Source organism: Mytilus galloprovincialis, chromosome 12 (genome assembly GCF_965363235.1).
Source record: "Mytilus galloprovincialis chromosome 12, xbMytGall1.hap1.1, whole genome shotgun sequence".
In the NCBI taxonomy this organism is placed as follows: domain Eukaryota; kingdom Metazoa; phylum Mollusca; class Bivalvia; order Mytilida; family Mytilidae; genus Mytilus; species Mytilus galloprovincialis.
In genome coordinates, this window is record NC_134849.1 from 47,584,110 (window position 1) to 47,606,058 (window position 21,949).

Consider the following 21,949-nt stretch of genomic DNA (forward strand, 5'->3'; position numbering starts at 1 on the left):
TCTGTACATCTCCAGAATGTCATCTCGTGAAAAATCCAAAAATGAATCTGACATCTTCTAGAGATATTTTGAAGATGAAGCAATAAAACAAAAATTCAATTTGCGGTCGATTTTTTTTTCTTCTTATGCTGGATGACCTAGATGATGTTTGCAATGATTAATTATAAAATTCAGTTATGCAGTTCATTAGGTAGACTTAGCTGTAATAGTGTGCTATGTTTTGGCATTGCTGTAAATATATAATAAGCGTAAAAACAAATAAAATTGATTGTTCATGACATTTTTTCTTTATGCTTTCAGGGTTATAAATATTGGTCTTTAATACTAAATTGAAATTTAGCTAGAAAAGAGTGCCATTTAGTGCCTTATCCTTTTCCTTTCGGGCAGCTGTATTTAAATATGATTTGATTAAAATTTAAAAAAGTAGTAATAAAGGTTTTAAGAGAAAAATCGTTAGGACCACCATTGTTTGACCTAGTACACTTGTGCGCATGTGCGGAAGTGTGAGATTAAATTATGCATCTGAATTTTTCAAAAATGCTAAAAATACCATTGATAACTATATCTAACGTTCTTGTCCAGTTTTTTCCTGTAGAAAAACACATAGAAAGATCTGTTGTAAACTCAATCGTGCTTTGAAAACATACACAGATTTTACGTATTCATCTGTGGTCCATGTTTTACCATCAAGTAGACATCCGGTAATAGGAAAAGTAAAAACGAAAGTGAAGTTATTGACAGCTTTATTTTGCACAAATAAAGAGTCTTAGACAGATATTAATACTCTGATGTTGCACACTGTGATTGGTACACTGTCCATTTAACAGTTAGCGGCAAAACATCGAATTTATGTTAAAAATCAAGTCAAACTGATTACAATAGTTGCCTTTAATAGGACTAAAATCCGGATAAGACAAAAATGTACGGCTGTCATAAATATTTTTTGGAAGCCCTGGATTATATATGGTATATCTAAATAATATTGGTATCCTCCAAACATAACTAATTCCCTGTTGGATAACTTACATTCACAGGTATGTGTGTTACATCTCTCCCATTCTTCTGGTATACTGTCCTCACAATCTTTAGGACTACCAAAATAATTCCATGTGGGGTTGCTACAGTTCCTGTGTCTAACCCTATAACCTCCACCACAAGTACGAGTACAATCATGCCAGTTGTTCCATGTTGTCCAACCTGCATCTCCTGTTAATATATATTTCTTTATAATTTCAAATACTTTAAATTGTAGAGGGATTCTAAAATTACAAGATATCCCTAACAGACTACAAAATAAAATAATTTCTTCCTTCAATTGTACCCTGTAAGTAAATGACTAATATTTTTTTGAACATCATTGATAACTTAATGACTCCATTTTCAATTACCCTCAACTTATGGCTGGTCATGCTATATCTTCAAACATGTGGTCAATAGATTTCAACTGAGATAAAACTTCTATCCCAGTTTCTGACAAAAGATATCATTCATCCAGGACTCAGAACGTCATTGTTGACAATTTACAGTTGAGCATTTTTTCTTATTTTATTTATATAAAAAAAGAAGATGTGGTATGATTGCCAATGAAACAACTCTCCACAAGAGACCAGAATGACACAGGAATTAACAACTGCTTTGTTTGCAGCAGCTTAAAAAATAAACGTTAAACCTATGAACATTTCCCCACATATGCCAGGTCAAAACTTAAAATGAGTATCTACATTAAACTAGTAAGTCTCAGATATAAACGTAATCTATCAACCTCATACTTACTAACACAATGGTAACGTATCCATAAATTGGCTTCTCCTTCAGTACCACACTGACTGGCTACATTGGCATTAGTCACATCGAAGGAACAGTCAGTTTTGTTATCACACATGTCCTTGACCCCGTATGTCAAGTTATGTAAGCAGCCATAATGGGGTTCATAGTTATAGGTAACATTGTCAATTATGATGTAGACCTTTAGAGGTTCTATATAGTCTGGGTATGTATAGGATTCTTCATGTTCAACCATACAGGATATAGAGGCTACCTGGCCTTCTCGTGATGTATACTCATAGTAAGCTGTTGTGTAAAATGAATTTTAATCATATCAAATATTGAAGTTTAGAAAATAATTATTATTCAAAAGTACAAAATTAAGGAATAATTAATAGTAATGCATTTTTTCCTTTAATGACCAATTCAAAATTTGAGAGTATTCTTCTTGGTATGTGAGGAAGAGAACATAAAATGTATCTGCAACTGTTAAATTTAAAATTGATAAAGTCTTCTCTACAAATACAGTTACTAATATAATTAATTTTGGGATGGCAATACATTATCTTTGCACAAAGTGATGCCTAGCAATTTTCACAGAAAAATTCTCAAATCTACTTAACATTTATTCATAAGAATTCCAAGTTTATCCAATTTACATGCAATATGCATAATAATTTGTCTAATAAACATGCAAACAATATCTCCATAGAAATACTTACTTGGATAGAGAACAATGTGCTCAATGAGATCTACAGTCAGTGTAGATACTGTGGTGTCTGTCCCATCATTAGCTGTTATTGTGATCACATACTGACTAACAGTATCATAGTCCAGGTCAGCCCAGCCATACAAATAGATTGTCATATCTGTAAAATACCATAATGAATTAAAGATTCAACTGTATAGGAGAGAAGACGAAAGGTCAATTGAACCAAACACATTGCCATTCTGACCAACACCTTGGATGGTTTCCTTCCAGGCGCGGATCCAGAGGGGGGGTTCCGGGGGTTGGAACCCCCCTTTTTTTTTGGACGATCAATGCATTTGAATGGGGACATGTAATTGACCCCCCCTTTGTCCTGGGTTAGGAACCCCCCTTTTTAAAATGGCTGGATCCACCCCTGCCTTTCTGCTATGAGTGTGACTTTGTGTCATCTGAAATCTAAAAAAAGGTATTGAAGCGACCTATAGACCTTAATTTTTAAAAATTATTAATCTTTCTACAATCAAAGATCTCACACACCTTTCTGTATCTTTGTGTATACATATTTCATTGAGAAAATTCATGAAATCTGTATGCAAATTTAATTCAAGTATTGCACATTGTAATTGTGATTTTAAGGAAAATTCATGAACACAGATATCAAAAAATGATTTATATATCAACAGATTACATTACTTGAGTTTGCTCTCAGAAACCCACAGCATTCATTGATACAGTAATTTATATCTGGCTCCATCATGGTAAAATCCAACATGTGAGCTACCTGATTATGTCCTGATATCTCATTTAAAATTAAAGGAAACAGATGATCCTGTTAAGTTTGCTTAAAAGTGATATCGGAATCAATTTTAAGTGTTACTTTATGATTTAAGGGACAACCCCTCATGTTAAAACTCCTATCTTTTTTGTTTCACTTGTACATGTGTTTTGTGTCTTCATATATTAAGGATATAGTTTTAAAAAGATAAGTAGAATTTCTTGAAAAACTTATATTTTCATCTCTTACACTTCTGTACATATGCCTTCCCAATTCAGGAAGCTTGTTATGGGTTGCCATTGTTCATATCTTTAACCTTTCATAATTTTTTTTGTTCATTGCAGATCTTTATAAATAGCTGTATATCTGCATTTATTTTTCAACTAGTTCATGCAGACTGAAAGTGTATGATATCTGGTATAGACTTGTTGAAAACTACTGGTCTTTTCTATTGTCAGTGTGCTGTCATAGTGATGTATATCCCACTTTATCCTTTTTTGGGAACTGAGCCTAGAGCCTTATTAAACTTTTTAATATATGACCTCAAACACAATATAATACTTGCTTTCCATATAGAAGAAGTTGGTGGATGGACTAACTGTCATATCCCAAGTGATGACGTCCTCATCTGGATCTGTGAGGTTAAACGTATATACCTCTCCTCCCCATTGTAATTCTGATATGTTTACTGCTCCTGGCAAGTCATCAAAAACTGGAGGCTGGGAAAAGAACAACATATCTGATTAAAAGCATCCAAACATCAAGAAAATATGACATCTCCTTCTAATTAAAGTCATATGAAACCTCAAATTAAAAAAAATCATGCATATGTTTTTTATAACTAAATGCATAGTTTTCATTACACAACTTATGTACATCAACTTTTTTTTGAGGAAAATTCCTTAATTTGTTCACTTTTAGAAGAAGTTTAATAATTTTTAATTTCTTGCTTCTGCAATTCGCTGATATATTTCCTGTATGAATAGTGACCTTAGCGTGACCCTCCTTGTGAAAATGCGGTGATTGCAATACGCATTGATCAGTCGTTTAAATAAACAATTATCTGATTGTTCATGTTAAACAAGTGTTGATTGTTTACTATAAGGTGACAATCGGTAAACTTTCGGCTTAAAAACAGATTTTAATGAGCTGCCATATTTGTTAAAACATAACAGACAGAGAGAAAAAAAATGACGATTATACAATATATTTTCGTAATTAATGAAAAAATTGTGCACAGAGAACTAAGTTTATGATATATACATGCATTGGTTCAAGAATTGGATAAACATTATTTTTCACCAATGACTCGTTTCATATGACTTTAAATTTCAAACATGTTTGTCAAAAATGCAGCAGCTAATTTGACAGTCTGGTGGGACGCATGCATGCCTCAATTGACGAAGGCCCTGTTTCAGTTCCAATCAGGGTGTAATCAAAAAGTTTAAATGCTGTTCTGTGTTTTGTAACAGAAATATTCCACAGCCTTTCTCATAACAGTGACTATACATCAACAATCAGTTAATAACACAGAAATGATATGCAAAAACGCTTTAATGAAGCAACAGAAAATCTAATGAATAATTAAATGCTCTTGTCAACATTGCATATAAAGGATATCTTCTCAGTTTTATTTTGTTTTGAAAACAAAACCTACCCAGTTGTATGTTGTTATGGTAACTGTCCCTGTTACTTTGTTATAGCACGAATCTTCAGCCCACACTGTGTATTTGTAGTAGTGGAACTTTTGTCCAACTTCATGAAACAATTTGGTCTTTACATGTATGCTTTCTGAAATCCAATTAAGTTTTTAATTTTTATAAAATAAGGTTTTTTTTCATGGTATTTCATTATAGCAGATGCAATCTTATTCACAAGAATCTTTATATTTTTTACAGTGTCCTTTGGTCTATTTGTAATTCTTTTAATGGAGATGACAGTGGTTGTTATACCATTAAGCAAAACAATGCTGTACCGGTAATTAAATATAAAATCAGGTCTGATTTTTTCTGATAATTTGGAGTTCTTATGAATATCAAGTTGTATGACTAAAGCAAAACTTCGTGGTTGAAACTTGATGTTCAGGTTCAACTTATATCAGTGTTTTGCTATGTCATCCATCAGCACATTTGTCAGTTCCCCATTCAGAACACATTATTTTTCTAAATATAAGTTAATTAAAGCACAAGTAATCTTGGTTACATCATTTTTCATTCATATTCTTTAAATCAGATCATAGAGGAAGTAGTCATGACCGACAATGTCACATACCTTTACTTGATTATGTCACATACCTTTATTTGACTATGTCACATACCTTTACTTGATTATGTCACATACCTTTAGTTGAGTCATAATAGAAGTACTCATGGTTGTCAAACATGCCTTCAGCATTTTGCCAAAAGTCAGCATAATCATTATCAGTAAAATACAGGTCAATAACATGCTCATCAATGGCTGTGTAATCTGGTATTGAAACACTGTATATAGGCATAGTATAGGTTGGGTTTTTGTCTACAATAGATAAACAATAAAAAGATGTAAAAATAACTGTAAGTTCTGTATTTTAATGTTCTAAGAGGAGCATAACACTTTCTATTACAAAGAGGAATGCTCATTTTCAATAGAATGTACAGTGCAGTGCACAACACTTTCTATACAAAATACATTGTTATGCAACTCTAAAAAACCTTATAATGCAGCAGGGATCTCCATGACCTGTTTTATGATGGCAGCTAGCCATCATGAAAATATCATCCGTCAACGTCAAATCTCCACACCATTGTTAAATTATCTTCTGCCTTGGTCAAATGATACCCGCCATTGCCAAAATTTGTTTTCATTTTTTTTCTGCTGCCCCTATTTTGGTTAGCAATCATAACCAATTAACTCTTGGGTTATTGTATTATAATCCAAAAGGTACTCCTTTTACTTCTTTGGTAGGAGACTAATAAGTTATTTTTATTCATGAAAAATTGAACACAATATCTGTAAATTACAACTGTTTTAACTAAGGGTGGACTTCCTATATGCACACACAGACATGGGCCTGATATTAATGAATCCCTTCTTTGATATTTGAAATATATCAATGGGTTGCAATTTTCACCACAGTGAAAACCCCATCCCTCTTTTGAACTTACTTGTAGTTGTGACATAACGAATGGCATATACTTTATCCTTGATTGGTGTTAATTCTGTAGTATTCCACTCTACAAGATTTCCATCCACAGGTTCAGTAGTTGTCATTTTGTAAGTATCAGTAGGACATAAATTCTTTCTCCAGTCAATATGGTCATCAGTGGAAGGGTCATAAGTAGAATCACAATTATCATAACCAATGATGTTATTGCCATAATCATATCTACAATAGGTTAAATAATTCTTACTACATGTACTCTGATAGCCAATACAACCAGGAGTACTATATATATATGACCACAGTTTTAAAAGTACTTATATGGAAGTAGATCTGATTTTTCAGATAATATGACTTTTGTATTTTGTAACAATTTATAGTTTATAAGATAACATACTTATATTAATTAAATTTCATCATTTAATAGAACAAAATAATAACAAATTGTTCTATAGTGTAAATAAAACAACAGTAAACAAGAATGTGTCCATAGTACACGAATGCCCCACTCGCACTATCATTTTCTATGTTCAGTGGACCGTGAAATTGGGGTCAAAACTTTAATTTGGAATTAAAATTAGAAAGATCATATCATAGCTAACATGTGTACTAAGTTTCAAGTTGATGTAACTTTAACTTCATCAAAAACTACCTTGACCAAAAACTTTAACCTGAACTTCACACTATTATTTTCTATGTTCAGTGGACCATGAAATTGGGGTCAAAACTATAATTTGGCATTAAAATTAGAAAGATCATATCATGGGGAACAAGTGTACTAAGTTTCAAGTTGATTGCACTTCAACTTCTTCAAAAACTACTTTGACCAAAAACTTTAACCTGAAGCGGACGGACGAACAGAGGCACAGACTGACGGACGGACAGACGAACGGAGTCACAGACCAGAAAACATAATGCCCCTCTACTATTGTAGGTGGGGCATAAAAAGGTCAAAATCAGCACAATTAAACTTTTACGAATAGGTGATACAAAGCTGTTGATCACTGCCTCTTTTCCCAGGGAAGTCATATGCATGGTATCATTGTACAGATTAACTGAATTCAACAACAAAATAAGTGTGTCAAGTTTGTAATTTTTTCATTAAATTAATATGTTTTCTATGTTTAGCATATAGATGAAGACCAGCAATAAAAGTGCAGTTTCTTTGCTTTTATTGTGGTTTTTGATGTTTATGTTCTGATTTTGTGTCATGAATGGTTTCCCCAATCTTTGTTTTTCTATATTAGATATAATTAAAACATACACTCCAATAAAATCTCCTGGAATTATAGTTATCTGTGAAGACAGTGGTTGGTTAAATACCCTGTACCCAACACCTGTAAAATTAAGTAAATAAAATTCAACAAAAGAATAACAAGCATTTACACATATTATTAATATAATTGTATGGTAAATGGTATTGGCCCTTGGTACTTGTAATACATAAAGTCAAGGAAGAAAATTAGTTATATTACAGTTGTTATGAATTCGTTTGATGTGTTTGAGCTTTTGATATTGCCATTTGATTAAAGACTTTGTGTTTTCTTATTTTCCTGGGAGTTTAGTATTTTATTATTTAATTTTTAGTACAGTAATTATACTTTGTTCACCATTTTACCACAAATAAAGGGTACTGAAAAGAATAATTTGTAATGCAAGATTAATAACTGTGACTTAAGAAAATGCTTCATAGATTTAATGCTAGATAAATTTATTTCAATTAATTTTACTGGAAAAGTAATCTTAACAACAACTCAAGAAACTGTACTTAATTTGTTACATCTGTAGTATTTAAAATGTATAATAGAAAGCACAAACTGTCGGATTTTCATAGCTTTATTTTGTTTTTGAACTCTTAAATAACATTAAATAGTTTCATTTCATTTCATTTTTTTTTTTTTTCTTTTTGAGAAAAAATTTATTTGTATGTATAATTATTTGCACAATAATCATGCTGGGAAAGAAAACACTTACAATGTATTTTTAAGAGTAAAAATCTAAAGGGGAATGGAGATTATGTATTCCAATAATGAACTTACACATTAAAAATACAGTAATTTGTTATATAGATTTTTACCTTTCGAAGTTGAAAATGATGTGTAAACTTCCAAATGTTATAAATTTGTTGAAATAATTTACATACCTGGCACATATTCTTTTACAGAACCAACCACTTCATATAGATGATTTTCTCCCGGATGTCTAGTTTTCCTCCATACAATAAACTTGATCCATCCTGTGTTCTTGGCCATTATTTTCCACTGACTGATCTTCCCACAGCATGATATCTCATCAATGTCACTCAATAGGAGATAAGCATTTCCTTAAAGTGAAAAAAAGTCTCTGAAATTTTGTCAATTATTTTCATATTTATAACTTTACTACCCTTTTATGATTTAAATTAATATATTGTTGACATATGGCATATGTATGTTATGCGTTAACACTGAAGACAATTATAATACGACCAGTCTAAAAATTCAAAGCTCTTACTTCTTTATTCTATTTCACAAAACCAGCACTTGAACAAGTATTGTACTTAAAAATGAAAATGGCAATTGCTCAAAATACTTTTTCACTTGATTATTCTCAGTCAATAGGAAATCATGAAAAATGCAAATTACATCTGTAATTGAACTATTTGAAACTTCAATTACAGTCCACCATAGTCTTTAAATGAACTTCTTTATTAATAAATCAGATGCACACTATAAAATGTCTCCACTGTTTTGCTGTAACATGAAGTTTTTAACACAAGTTTCACATAAATAAAGGCAACAGTAGTATACCGCTGTTCAAAACTCATAAATCGAAAGAGAAAAAAAAAACGGGTTACAAACTAAAACTGAGGGAAACGCATTAAATATAAGAGAACAACGACACAACATAAACTTAACATCAGCACAGTTCTATGATAATGAGGTCATGGTCATATGAACCAGGGAACACAGACATGTACACCTTAACATCATGCAATCAATACACTAAATGTAGTTGACCTGCATGCTGCTCATAGTAATCAATAATCTTATAAAAATTATGAAAATATATCATTGACCAATAAACCATGAAACATATTAACTGACATTTTAATGCAATTCGTTTATAACAATAATTTTAATTGGACGTTGAAAAATATTATGAAGGCCTGGAGTAAAGTCCTTGTTCTATTAGTCCAGAACTGAGAAAGACATCATTTTGAATAAAGATTGTTTTGGTATGTAATTTCTCACAAAATAAACATGAAAGTGACATTTTGAGCCTTAAAATCTTCCTTTTGTCAACGTTGATACCATTCCGAAGAGTAAGGTATAAATATGTCCAGTGTTTATATTTCCCAACAGTTTCACAGACTTTTAATTCATGTAAATTTATGCCTAAATATTTATTAAATTGTATTTTAATATGCTGCGTGTTACTATGTAAACTTAATTTGCGACAGTAAAATCTATGTTAAACAAAGGCCAAGATTAAAATACAATACAGTTATCTTCTTATTAGTAATTTCAATAAGAAATCCAATAATTACAAACGACCACTGTGAATAATTCAGGCCAAGTTTTGTACATATTGATAAAATTTTCCATAGACAAAAGTTCACTATGACAGCATAGGTCAATGAACAATGAAAATAGCCTGCATTCTTCTTAAGTTAAGTAAGAATAATACAAACCTGCTAATGTTTCTGTTTGGTAAGAACCTAAGCTACTACTTAGAGTGGAGTAGGTATTGTATGTTGTACCAACACCACAATCTGAAATAAAATTGTATATTTACCAAAAATTCTGTATTAATCATTTTTAAACATACCCTTTCTACACAAAGTTTCCTCAGTGTTGTATTCCTACATAGCAAAACACATAACTTTTTTGCCTTAAAAGATTTAGTTATAACTATCTGTACTGTGGATTCATTATTATTCGTTGGATACCACTTTTCTTTGATTTTGTGTATACAGGTGAACTTCCGTAGCTATTTAGTGTGGGGTATAATACTGTGCCACTGACTCGATGAGGGGCAAGAGATTCAAGTAAGACACAGATATAGTTATGTATTTATGCATTCAAAATATGTATAAGAGGAAAATTTTATACCAAATTTTCCAGCTTAAATTGTAAAATATCAATGAAATAATAACATTCTACACCATTTGGCTACCTTAAGTGTAGTATGTAACTATACAAGTGTTGACCATTACACCAGATCTATTACTTAAATAGAAACTTACAGCAGGAAAAGTGTTGCGATTGGTTGTCATGAATCTTTTATATAAGCATATAACCCAATATGTTCAGGCTAAAATTTGAATGAATTGAACAAATGTACAAAAATAGGTAAAGTCAGAAACTAAATAACTTAAAATAATACAGGAAAAATTTCTACCATATGTAAATTAAGATGGGAATTACAAAGTTGATATACTCACAGGGACAGAAATCATGTACACCCTTCAAAGGACAATCTCTTGTCTCTGTATTGTGCAATTCTGAACCTGGCTGGTTACATCTTTGTCTGTAGCCATCTTTGGTGTCAAATTCATTATCACACAACCTTTGTCTAGTCTGTTGTCCTCTCCCACAAGAAACAGAACAACCTGTCCATTCAGACCAGTAGGCCCACTGTGGTACTGAAAACACAAAAGACAACACCATGATGTAGTAATATTCCACTGTTGAACAAATTGTTATCTACATGCAAAATTAAAACTGTTATTTTTTTCCCCCCAATGTGATTTTCCAATATTATGAATTATCACTAGGATTTAACTTCAAGATCAATAATCATAACAAAATTTAATGAAATGCATGTTTTATACAGATTTGCAAATCAATTGACTGAAAATCAAAATAATAATTCATAATCAAATCAATTCTAGCAACACCAAGACAATTACTGGTAGCTTTCCTCAAGTAAGTGAATTGTCAGGGTGCACATATCATGATTGGAAAAGCATGACTTAAGATGAAGGTAAATATACAATTTCCAAATGCTTACTTGTACAGTTGTACTCCCAATACACAATACCACAGTATGACAGGTATAGATGGTTCTTCACTAAGGTATTCCTTACTTACTTGTACAGTTGTACTCCCAATACACAATACCACAGTATGACAGGTATGGATGGTTCTTCACTAGGGTATTCCTTACTTACTTGTACAGTTGTACTCCCAATACACAATACCACAGTATGACAGGTATAGATGGTTCTTCACTAAGGTATTCCTTACTTACTTGTACAGTTGTACTCCCAATACACAATACCACAGTATGACAGGTATGGATGGTTCTTCACTAGGGTATTCCTTACTTACTTGTACAGTAATACTCCCAATACACAATACCACAGTATGACAGGTATAGATGGTTCTTCACTAAGGTATTCCTTACTTACTTGTACAGTTGTACTCCCAATACACAATACCACAGTATGACAGGTATCGATGGTTCATCACTAAGGTATTCCTTACTTACTTGTACAGTTGTACTCCCAATACACAATACCACAGTATGACAGGTATGGATGGTTCTTCACTAAGGTATTCCTCACTTACTCCTACAGTTGTACTTCCAATACATAATACCACAGTATGACAGGTATAGATGGTTCTTCACTAAGGTATTCCTTACTTACTTGTACAGTTGTACTCCCTATACAAAATATCACAGTATGACAGGTATCGATGGTTCATCACTGAGGTATTTGTTACTTACTTGTACAGTTGTACTCCCAATAAACAATACCACAGTATGACAGGTATCGATGGTTCATCACTGAGGTATTAGTACGCTCACATTCTGTCCATCCTGTCTCACCACACATGTAAGTATCGGTAAAGTTATGATAAGATTCATGGGCATAGTCTGTACTACAGAATACAATATTATCATCACTGACCATCTCCACACAATCATAGTGGTCATTACAGTAACCTTGGAAGATTGATGTAACATCATGCCACACGTCCTTGGTGTTATAGTTCCAGGCACAACCATATGTATAGTTAGCATGTAATATTGTCACATATCCTTTGGTATCGTAGCTGTTACATACAGGTTCAAAGTTAAATAATCTACAGGTATCACCAGAATCTAAAAGAAGTAGTGTTATTTTTAGATGAAATTATTGCTTTCATTTTTATTCTATACCTCAGATTAATCATTAACATCATCAATCAAGACAATAACATTTAAACAATAACTACTAGTAATTCATTGACTGAAATATAAGCCAAACGCTTAACGATTAATCTTGAATGCTGTCGATTTCACCAAAAACTTACCACCAAGATTGATCGTAAGTTTACTGAATTGTTCATGACTTACGATCAATCTTAGTCTTAAGTATTTTTGTGAAAGCGACTCCTGTGCTGTATAATACTATGTCACATGTTCTAGCAAGTTTATATCAAGAAATATATACTGGAAAAGATCCAAATTAAGAAACGGAAAGTCCTTTATAAAATAGCAAAACCTCTCACTTGTATGACAGTCATATTGCCTTTAAGGTTATACTTATGTAAGCACTGCTTTCTGAAAATTTTGATCTTAGCGTCACTGATGAGTCTTATGAAGACGAAAGGCGGGTCTGGCGTATTAAATTATACTACAACACACCCGTGAAATCGCGGGCATTCAGAGCGTAGTTTAAAGTATGTAAAGTGTTGTTGGACGAATTTTGTAAAATACTGAATGACTGGAGAATTTCAGCAAAAGTATCATAAGTCATAGGTTATTGGGGACAGAAAAATGTTTTTTTTTTATCCCTCCACCTTTATTTTCAAAGTTCCTAATTTTTGGTTTTCTATCAATTTCAATATGAACATACATTTAGTATGTTATGAACATTTAAGTAAGGAGCCTGTAATTCAGTGGTTGTCGTTTGTTTATGTGTTAAATATTTGTTTTTCGTTCATTTTTGTACATAAATAAGGCTGCTAGCTTTCTCGTTTGCATTGTTTTACATTGTCATTTCAAGGCCTTTTGAAGCTGAGTATGCGGTATGGGCTTTGCTCTTTGTTGAAGGCCGTACGGTGACCTATAGTTGTTAATTTCTGTGTCAATTTGGTCTGTTGTGGAGAGTTGTCTCAACATGGCAATCATACCACATCTTCTTTTTTTTGTAATCAATGAATTTTGTAAAAGATTTAATGACTGGAGAATTTCAGAAAAGGTATCAAAAGTTCACATGAATAATTTTAGCTCTTATCTGTATATTATGAACATTCATTACTATATAAATAAAGTGTATTTACTTTCAATTCTAAGTTTACTAATCGATCCATGGTGGTCATTGATATAGTATACATGTACAGACCCTCTCTATTTAATAAACTATGTGACCGCCGTGGATAGTTAACTTGAAAATGATAGCAGATAAAATTCTGAAAATACACGTAGTATATGTATGTTCAAAGTATACAGAAAAACGCAAACCGGAAGTCTAATCGACTTAAAATTTCGTCCAATGACGGGACAATATCCGGATGCCTTTTTTCTCGTTTTTCTCTCAAAATAACTAAATCTGAATAATCATATGAATGGATGACAAATGCGACTATGCACTGTACCTATAGGACACAGAGGCGTGTTGATTACTTTATTGTGGAAAGAAGAGAAGCGACACACAAAATAAGGTCTTCTCGTTTAATAGTATAGAAGCCTGGTACCTTTGATAACTATTAACATGGACAGTGTCATAGCTATCAAGGTTACACTTATGATAGAATATCTTAACTTAACGACTTACATGGACAATCGTGTAAGTTACATCTCTGCATGTCATAATGTATGTCATCTTCATACACTTCTCTTTTACTGTGATAATTTGGAGTTGGATTTGTGAAGTTCCGTTCTCTACGTCTCCATCCACCACTACACGTCCTATCACATTCACCCCATTCACCCCAGGTAGTCCAACCACCATCCTCTGTTAATAAAGTAATAAAGTAGCACATTAGACCAATTGTCAAGTATTATTCTGAATTCAGCACACCTCTCAATCATCAGGAAAAAAACACAAATTATTTTATTTTCAAGTTTGTTTACAATACAATAAGTTTGATGTCTTATAAAACATCTAGTAAAAATCTATCACTTTTTTTAAACTGCTGTGTAAACTTCAGACTTAGTTCAACCTGATGCTTAGTACTTAAGCTAATCTTGATTTCTGTTTTACTAAGTTTCCTGATTTCATGCTTTAGGATGGTGACTTTTTTATATCTGATTTGGATTTAAGTGTTGCTGTTTTACTGATATATAATCCAAATCTATATTTTAGACTACTTACTAATACAGTGATGGATGGTATATAAACCAGCAATACCACTGTCCCCAGTACCACAGGAACTTTGAATGTTTGAATTGGTTACATTAAATGCACACTGTGTCCGATTGTCACATTTATCTTGGACTCCATGAGCATCACTATGGTTACATTCATGGTTGTAAAACATATAATGTACAGAGTCGATAACAATGTATGGATCTGTAGGTGGACTGTACCCAGGGTAGGTCTCGTATGCTTCATTCTCTTCTACACAAGACAATGAGAGTTCCAGCCATTCAGTAGTGTTAGTATAGTAATACACTGCAAAGGAACAAAAATGTAGGTTGTAGCTCATCTATATGACACAAGACTGTACATCTGCAGTTGAAGAAATTTTAATTTAAAAAAATAAAGTTACATGGTCTTTTCAGAGAGCTTGATTTTCTTGTGTCATCACTTAATTTTTGGAAAGCAAGATTTTTCTGTCTAATCCCACAGAAAGACAAGTTTTATAATTTTCTATCTGCTTGTACCTTTTAAAAGGCAACTTAACCTTGTTGCTGTCCAAAGCTAACGATACAAAATGTGCAGTCTAAGGTTTCTTTTTCCTTGTAAGTTACCTAAGCTGTATTTGGGAAAACCTTTCTGAATGTTTAGCCCTAATTGCTCTCTAACTTAATACTTCATTAATTGTTTTTTAAACTTGTTTCATTCAAGCATAACTGATGAGGAAACACACTTCTACCTTTTTCTTCATGGCTGTCCTCTCAACCAATTTTAACCACAAATGCTTATAGCAGTACTTACTAAATTAAGTTTATAGTCTTCCTTACCTTCTGGAAGTCCTTCCTCTGTAATATTTCTTCTAATCATAAATGTGACATTACTTATTCCATAATCTGTTCCATCAAAGCATGACAGATGAATCAGATATTCATCGCTGACAGCTTTATTCAAAGAGGCAGAATTATGTAGAGTAATGGTTTCTCCTAGAACAATTAAAGAGTAAAGATGTTGAATTCTTTACAATGAAACATAATTATATACAGTAATAATATATATCTATCTAAATAAGTAAGAGTTTCAAAAGGCAGACCTATGCAACTGCTATTTACGTTTAAATAACTATTATATTGCTAATCAATACTTGCCATCAAAATAAAACATAAGCAATATTCACAATTCAAATAGAACATATGTATAGTTGCTAAATATCTATTATTTGCTAAAGTATTGCCATCAAGTTGAACATATTTGAAGTTACCAGGCAAAACTTACCATTGAGATAGAACATATTTGAAGTTGATGGCTCTGTACTAGATATATCACAACTAATTGGATCACCACCATTGGAATAATCTATGTATTCAAAAGTATATAATCCTCCTGTTTGGATATCATCTATATATACACTCTCTGGCAGGTTTGGGAAATCTGGAGGCTACAGACAAAATAAATAATATGGAATGATACATTTTAAACACAATTCAAAATTAATATTCTAAAGTTGGAGAAAGAAAACGACAAATAATGTTAGATACCAAGGAATAAGACTTCATTTTCCATTTCAATTGGGTTCGGTTATTCTGTTTGCATATCAATTTAAAGTAATATAGGAAGGTATACTTTATAAGCACTAAGGTGTTATTGTCCAATTTGTATGTAGTACTTGCAAATGGATGTTCAATGTAAGCATAATTTTATTAATACTTTCATTTTTTCCTCACGTGCATGACATTGGCCCGAGTGACACTTTTCTGCTATTTGATTGTTTGTTGTTTGTTTTCCATTTAGTTTCTATACATTTTCATTACATGATCCAAACAATGCACTATCAAGCTAGTATTTATATTCTGTATTGCAGTGAACTTGTGTTATAAACAGTTCCCTTCCTATGTATCTATGGTAACTTACCACATTATATGTTGTTATAGTAACAGTTCCTGTTACCCTGTTGTAGCAGGAATCTTCAGCCCAAACAACAAATGTATGTTCCACCTCATGTGTACCCACAGTATGAGGCAACATGGCTTTTACATGGATAGAATCTGCAGTTAAAATTTTTTTCACTGATTTGTGTACACTAAATAAGCTATTTTCAAGATTATAATACTTGTACATATGTTCAAATATTTTAAGTCGGTATCACTATACATTACCATAAACAATGGTAAATTAACACCAAACATTTTCCTCAATTCATGAACATTTGATAAATATGGGTTATTTTTGAGTAAAAAATGCATAATTTTTTAGGATACTTATAAAATACAGAAATTACCGGTTATTTAACAAAAAAAAAATTGTGTTTATCTTTTATAACAAAAAAGTTATGTCTTTCTTTCGAAAAAGAAATTACGGCGACAAATCTGAATTTTGAGCATATATACAAAATTTCGACCTCATTTTACTCAAAAAGAAGCACATGAAGGTATATTTTTTATTATATATTTGATTTAATCAGGTAAAAAATAGCCTATATGCAAATTTTCACGAACTTGTAAATACAGGATCAAAACTGTATCGTATGCCCTTAAACATCAATGATATTACTTTTTGCTATTTTCTTTCAGTTTTCTATCTTATTTTTATAACCATGCATGTTGATATAAAAATCATCAGGATAAAAGTACTAAACTTTATTACAAGAAAAACTTTCACGCTCAGTTTTTTATTGGGTTTGTGTTGCTTAGTCTTTAGTTTTCTATGTTGTGTTATGCGTACTATTGTTTGTCTTTTTGTCTTTTTCTTTTCCAGCCATATGCATGGCATTGTCAGTTCGGTTTAAGAGTTTGAAAGTCCCTCTGGTATCATTTGCCCCTCTTTCACTAACGTAACATACCTGCTTGTGTATCAAGATAAAAATAGTCATCAGAATCGTACTCCGGCTGAATATCCAGGAATCTATCACCATAGTCTGAGTCATTGAAGTAGAAGTTCATAACAAACATATCTATAGCCCTGTGATCCTCTACTCTAATATTGAGTTCAGTCATCACAAACTCTGGTCCTGTGTCTGAAAATAAAATGATTTCATGGCTTAATTAATCTGATAACTAAATTACATAATAATAAACCACGTTTAAACTTATAATTAAACTTACTGGAGTAGGGATTTATGACTGGAAGGAAAATCATCAATGCTCTTCAACTTTTTACTTGTTTGGCTTTATAAAGATTTTGATATGAGCATTACTGATGAGTTATATGTAGACTAAACGTCCGTCTGGCGTACTAAATTATAATCCTGGTACCTTTGATAACTAAATACAATGTACTAATTAATAATTTACATAAGCATACATATTTGATTTCATGGTTTTGCTTAAGTCAGCATATGTTCCTTTAGAATATTTGAACTTCTTGGTAATGGTTTCCCCATTCCAGGCAAAATCCATGAAAATTGAATTTCTACAAGTTATAATGAATCCAATGTAACTTACTTTTCTTTTTCTGACATTTCAAACATACTATTTCAAGTTGTTTGGCCTTGGAAAATTTACAAGCAGATGCTGTTTTAGCTTACTGATTCACATTAGAGTGAAATCATTTAGAAAATTGAATATTGATTGATATAATATTGTACAAATTAATAATTAATAAAAACTATGGAAATGAACACAAAAAAAATATCAAACTAATTACTTGTAGTAGTGGTAAATTCAATGGCATAAATAGTATCAGAGACTGGTGTTCCTGCCCATTCTACAATATCACCATCCATGGGATCTTCAATGGTTGTTTTATATGTCATATCTGGACAATAATTTATACGATAGTCTATATTATCATCAGTAGAAGGATTAAAAGATGAATCACAGGAATCTAGTCCAATAATGTTTCCTCCATCATCAAAACTGTCAAATAAAATTATAAGACAAATCATAAACAAAATATACAGTAACAATTCATTGGGGCTGTTCAGAAAACATTCACTTTATTATACAATATTGAGTCAAATGAGAAGTCAATTTCATTTATTTGTACAGTAGTATTTAAGAATATGTATATATATTTATTGGGACTAAAAGATGGATGGGACAATTGGCTGGACAGTTGCAATTGCTTTAAGCAGATGATAGATGACGACAGATATGTTTCAATGAAATAGTCACCCCCTTTCCCTAAAATGGGACCTACAGATTTTTCTTATCAATTGGTTTGTATTACATGAGCAACCCCATAGGTGTCACATGTGGAACAGAAACTGCTCACCCATCTGGAGCACCTGGTATCACCCCTAGTATCAGGTACAGTTCTGATATCACCCCTAGTATCAGGTACAGTTCTGATATCACCCCTAGTATCAGGTACAGTTCTGACATCACCCCTAGTATCAGGTACAGTTCTGATATCACCCCTAGTATCAGGTACAGTTCTGATATCACCCCTAGTATCAGGTACAGGTCTGATATCACCCCTAGTATCAGGTACAGTTCTTGTTGTCACCCCTAGTATCAGGTACAGTTCTTGTTGTCACCCCTAGTATCAGGTACAGTTCTGATATCACCCCTAGTATCAGGTACAGTTCTGATATCACCCCTAGTATCAGGTACAGTTCTTGTTGTCACCCCTAGTATCAGGTACAGTTCTGATATCACCCCTAGTATCAGGTACAGTTCTGATATCACCCCTAGTATCAGGTACAGTTCTGATATCACCCCTAGTATCAGGTACAGTTCTTATATCACCCCTAGTATCAGGTACAGTTCTTGATGTCAGTCTCTAGTTTTTTATGTAGTGTTTTATATTGTGTTTGTCTCTTTTAGCCATGACGATGTCAGTATATTTTAAACTAATGAGTTTGAATATTTCCCTTTAGTATGGTTCGACTCTTTTTTATGCAGGTCTCCACTCCTATAGTGGTACACTTATCAGGACTGTTTATTTAATACATACATTCCTATGCGATCCCCAGCTACAACAGCAATACGCTCTTCAACAGGTGGTGTGTATGTAAAAACTTTGTTCAAATCAGCACCTAAAAAGAATTTGAAGATAAAATTGCTGTTCAAAAGTCGCTAATTTTTAAGTACAATTGGAATGATTGGTATTCTCCAACTCTTAGCAGACTTTCATCCCATTTTTGTTTTATAATCAGTGTGTGGTGCACTAAATCTCAGCTTTCTCTTATTAGTCAAAATTCTATGAGGTAAAGTTGTCCAAAGCCATGCACTACTTTCTACAGTTACTGAAATAAAAGTCCGATTTTATTTGAAGACATAATGTTATAATCATGATAGAATATAAAATTGAGAAAGGAAATGCGGAATGTGTCATAGCGACAACAACCCGACCATAGAGCAGACAACAGCCGAAGGCCACCAATGGGTCTTCAATGTAGCGAGAATTCCCGTACCCGTAGGTGTCCTTCAGCTGGCCCCTAAAAATATGTATACTAGTACAGAGATAATGGACGTCATACTAAACTCCGAATTATACACAAGAAACTAAAATAAAAAATCATACAAGACTAACAAAGGCCAGATACATACATATTAAGCAAAATAAAAGTAATTTGAAATCAGTAAAAGTGCAGACTATAATTGATAACTAAAAGTGAGGTTATATCAACAGAAATACCTAGTAATAAAAACCAATTGCAAGTAACCACAATTACCTGTAATTTCTACTGTGTTAATACCAACAACTTTTCTCAAATCTTTGTAGTCATATACTCCTGCTTGGTTCCACTTCTCTCTACTCCATTCTACTGGTCTCCATACAATAAATTTCAGGGTACCAGTATTAACTGGGTATATCGTCCAGTCTTTTATCAAACCACAGCAAGTGATGATATGGATGTCGCTTTCCAGAAGGAGTGCGTTTCCTATAAAAAAAAAATCATTCTTAGATATTTATTTTTTAATTCTATCAAAGCACAGAAAAATCTGTGTAAACCAAAAACATATTAAAACTGAACTCTTGAATCTGGAATCAGTAAAAATATCTAACCTGTAAAAACTGAACAGTCACATGCAATCAAAACAAAATCTGTAGTTTCAAATTTAAAATGTTTGATGAAGACAGAGTTCACTACAAAAATTCGTACAAATTTGACATATTTATCACCTCTGATAGCATGAACAAATTTCTGAAAACAATATTTGCAAACTTAAATTTTTCCAATAATATTTAAGTGTGTTAATTTATTTTATGCAGCACTTCCTAGTATGTCATGTACCGGGGTATGTACAATGAACATAAAATGCATCCTCAACATCTAGATTACCTGGTATTATATCAGCAACAGGAGACAAAGTTGACACATCCTGGTAGTTATAGGTGTTCTCTTCACAATCTACAAAAATGTAATCTAATTAAAAGCAATCCATACGGAACATGCACATTTTTAAAGGAAATGTTGTATGGGGAGACGGTTTGGCTGCACTTATATAATACATAAAACATTCATGATGAGATTTAGGACTTCTTTCGATTTACTAACAAAATTGTATGGCGGGTTGGTTATGATCAAACATACTATCAAACTCTGCTCTCCAAGATAAATATTTTTTTCTAAACCCATTTGTCAAAAGTGTTTGAGTGTTAAGAGAAAATAAAGAAAAAATCTTGTTAGTATTGTTGAGGTGAAAAATGGGTTATAATGAAATAAAATTTTCAGTATCCTCTGCTAACAACCCTGGGTCAATTTCAAGACCCTCATTAGCTCTCTTTGATTAGTAATCTTTCCAATTTGGAAAATGTCATGTTCTAGTCTATTAGGTCATCTGAATATGAAGAATTTTATCAACAGAGGCAATAGCAATCATACTCGAAGATCTGGCATATCTCAACTATAATCTGGTTCCCTTTTACCATCAAAATGTAGCATCATTTTTTTTTTCTTCAAATTAATAACTGTAAACCTACATGTACAAAAAGGTTGTGTACCATCCATGATACAGTCTCTATTTTCACTACTCTGTAGTTCTGAATTCTCCTGAGCACATGTCTGGAAATATCCATCTGCTGTTGTTACTTCATTCTTACATGTCCTTGTCCTTAACTGATCCCCTCTTCCACAGGTAACTGAACAGGACGACCATTCACTCCATTGAGCCCACTGCGGTACTACAAAGTTAAATAGTGTGATGTTTCACTATAGATGTATACCTGTCATTGCCTGTAAGACTGTCAGGCAAAAGGCTGTATTCTTCATTTAGTTTATTTGGTAATGAAAATGGAACTTGCACAACACATTTTAAACCTTACAGTTAATTATGTGAATGGGAATACTATTTCCCATAAATGACCCATAATTATGCAAAAAAAAACAACAAATATGAGCAG

General features: G+C 32.4%; 1 protein-coding gene across 1 annotated transcript in view; it reads right to left on the reverse strand.

Annotated features, from left to right (window-relative positions):
* Window positions 1-21,949, reverse strand: part of LOC143053691 (uncharacterized) — a 64,667-nt gene that overhangs the window by 3,068 nt on the left and 39,650 nt on the right. Inside the window, exons 16-38 of the mRNA XM_076226479.1 lie at window positions 21,530-21,730; window positions 20,889-20,957; window positions 20,277-20,486; window positions 19,556-19,637; window positions 18,302-18,513; window positions 17,499-17,672; window positions 16,571-16,704; window positions 15,935-16,097; window positions 15,490-15,645; window positions 14,678-14,977; window positions 14,138-14,317; window positions 12,103-12,480; window positions 10,814-11,014; window positions 10,061-10,141; window positions 8,531-8,710; window positions 7,652-7,724; window positions 6,392-6,612; window positions 5,589-5,762; window positions 4,906-5,039; window positions 3,814-3,967; window positions 2,487-2,633; window positions 1,774-2,070; window positions 1,027-1,206 (exon numbers count right to left, since the gene is read on the reverse strand). Coding sequence (XP_076082594.1) covers window positions 1,027-1,206; window positions 1,774-2,070; window positions 2,487-2,633; window positions 3,814-3,967; window positions 4,906-5,039; window positions 5,589-5,762; window positions 6,392-6,612; window positions 7,652-7,724; window positions 8,531-8,710; window positions 10,061-10,141; window positions 10,814-11,014; window positions 12,103-12,480; window positions 14,138-14,317; window positions 14,678-14,977; window positions 15,490-15,645; window positions 15,935-16,097; window positions 16,571-16,704; window positions 17,499-17,672; window positions 18,302-18,513; window positions 19,556-19,637; window positions 20,277-20,486; window positions 20,889-20,957; window positions 21,530-21,730 — 4,101 coding nt within the window. The remainder of the gene's footprint in view (window positions 1-1,026; window positions 1,207-1,773; window positions 2,071-2,486; window positions 2,634-3,813; window positions 3,968-4,905; window positions 5,040-5,588; window positions 5,763-6,391; window positions 6,613-7,651; window positions 7,725-8,530; window positions 8,711-10,060; window positions 10,142-10,813; window positions 11,015-12,102; window positions 12,481-14,137; window positions 14,318-14,677; window positions 14,978-15,489; window positions 15,646-15,934; window positions 16,098-16,570; window positions 16,705-17,498; window positions 17,673-18,301; window positions 18,514-19,555; window positions 19,638-20,276; window positions 20,487-20,888; window positions 20,958-21,529; window positions 21,731-21,949) is intronic.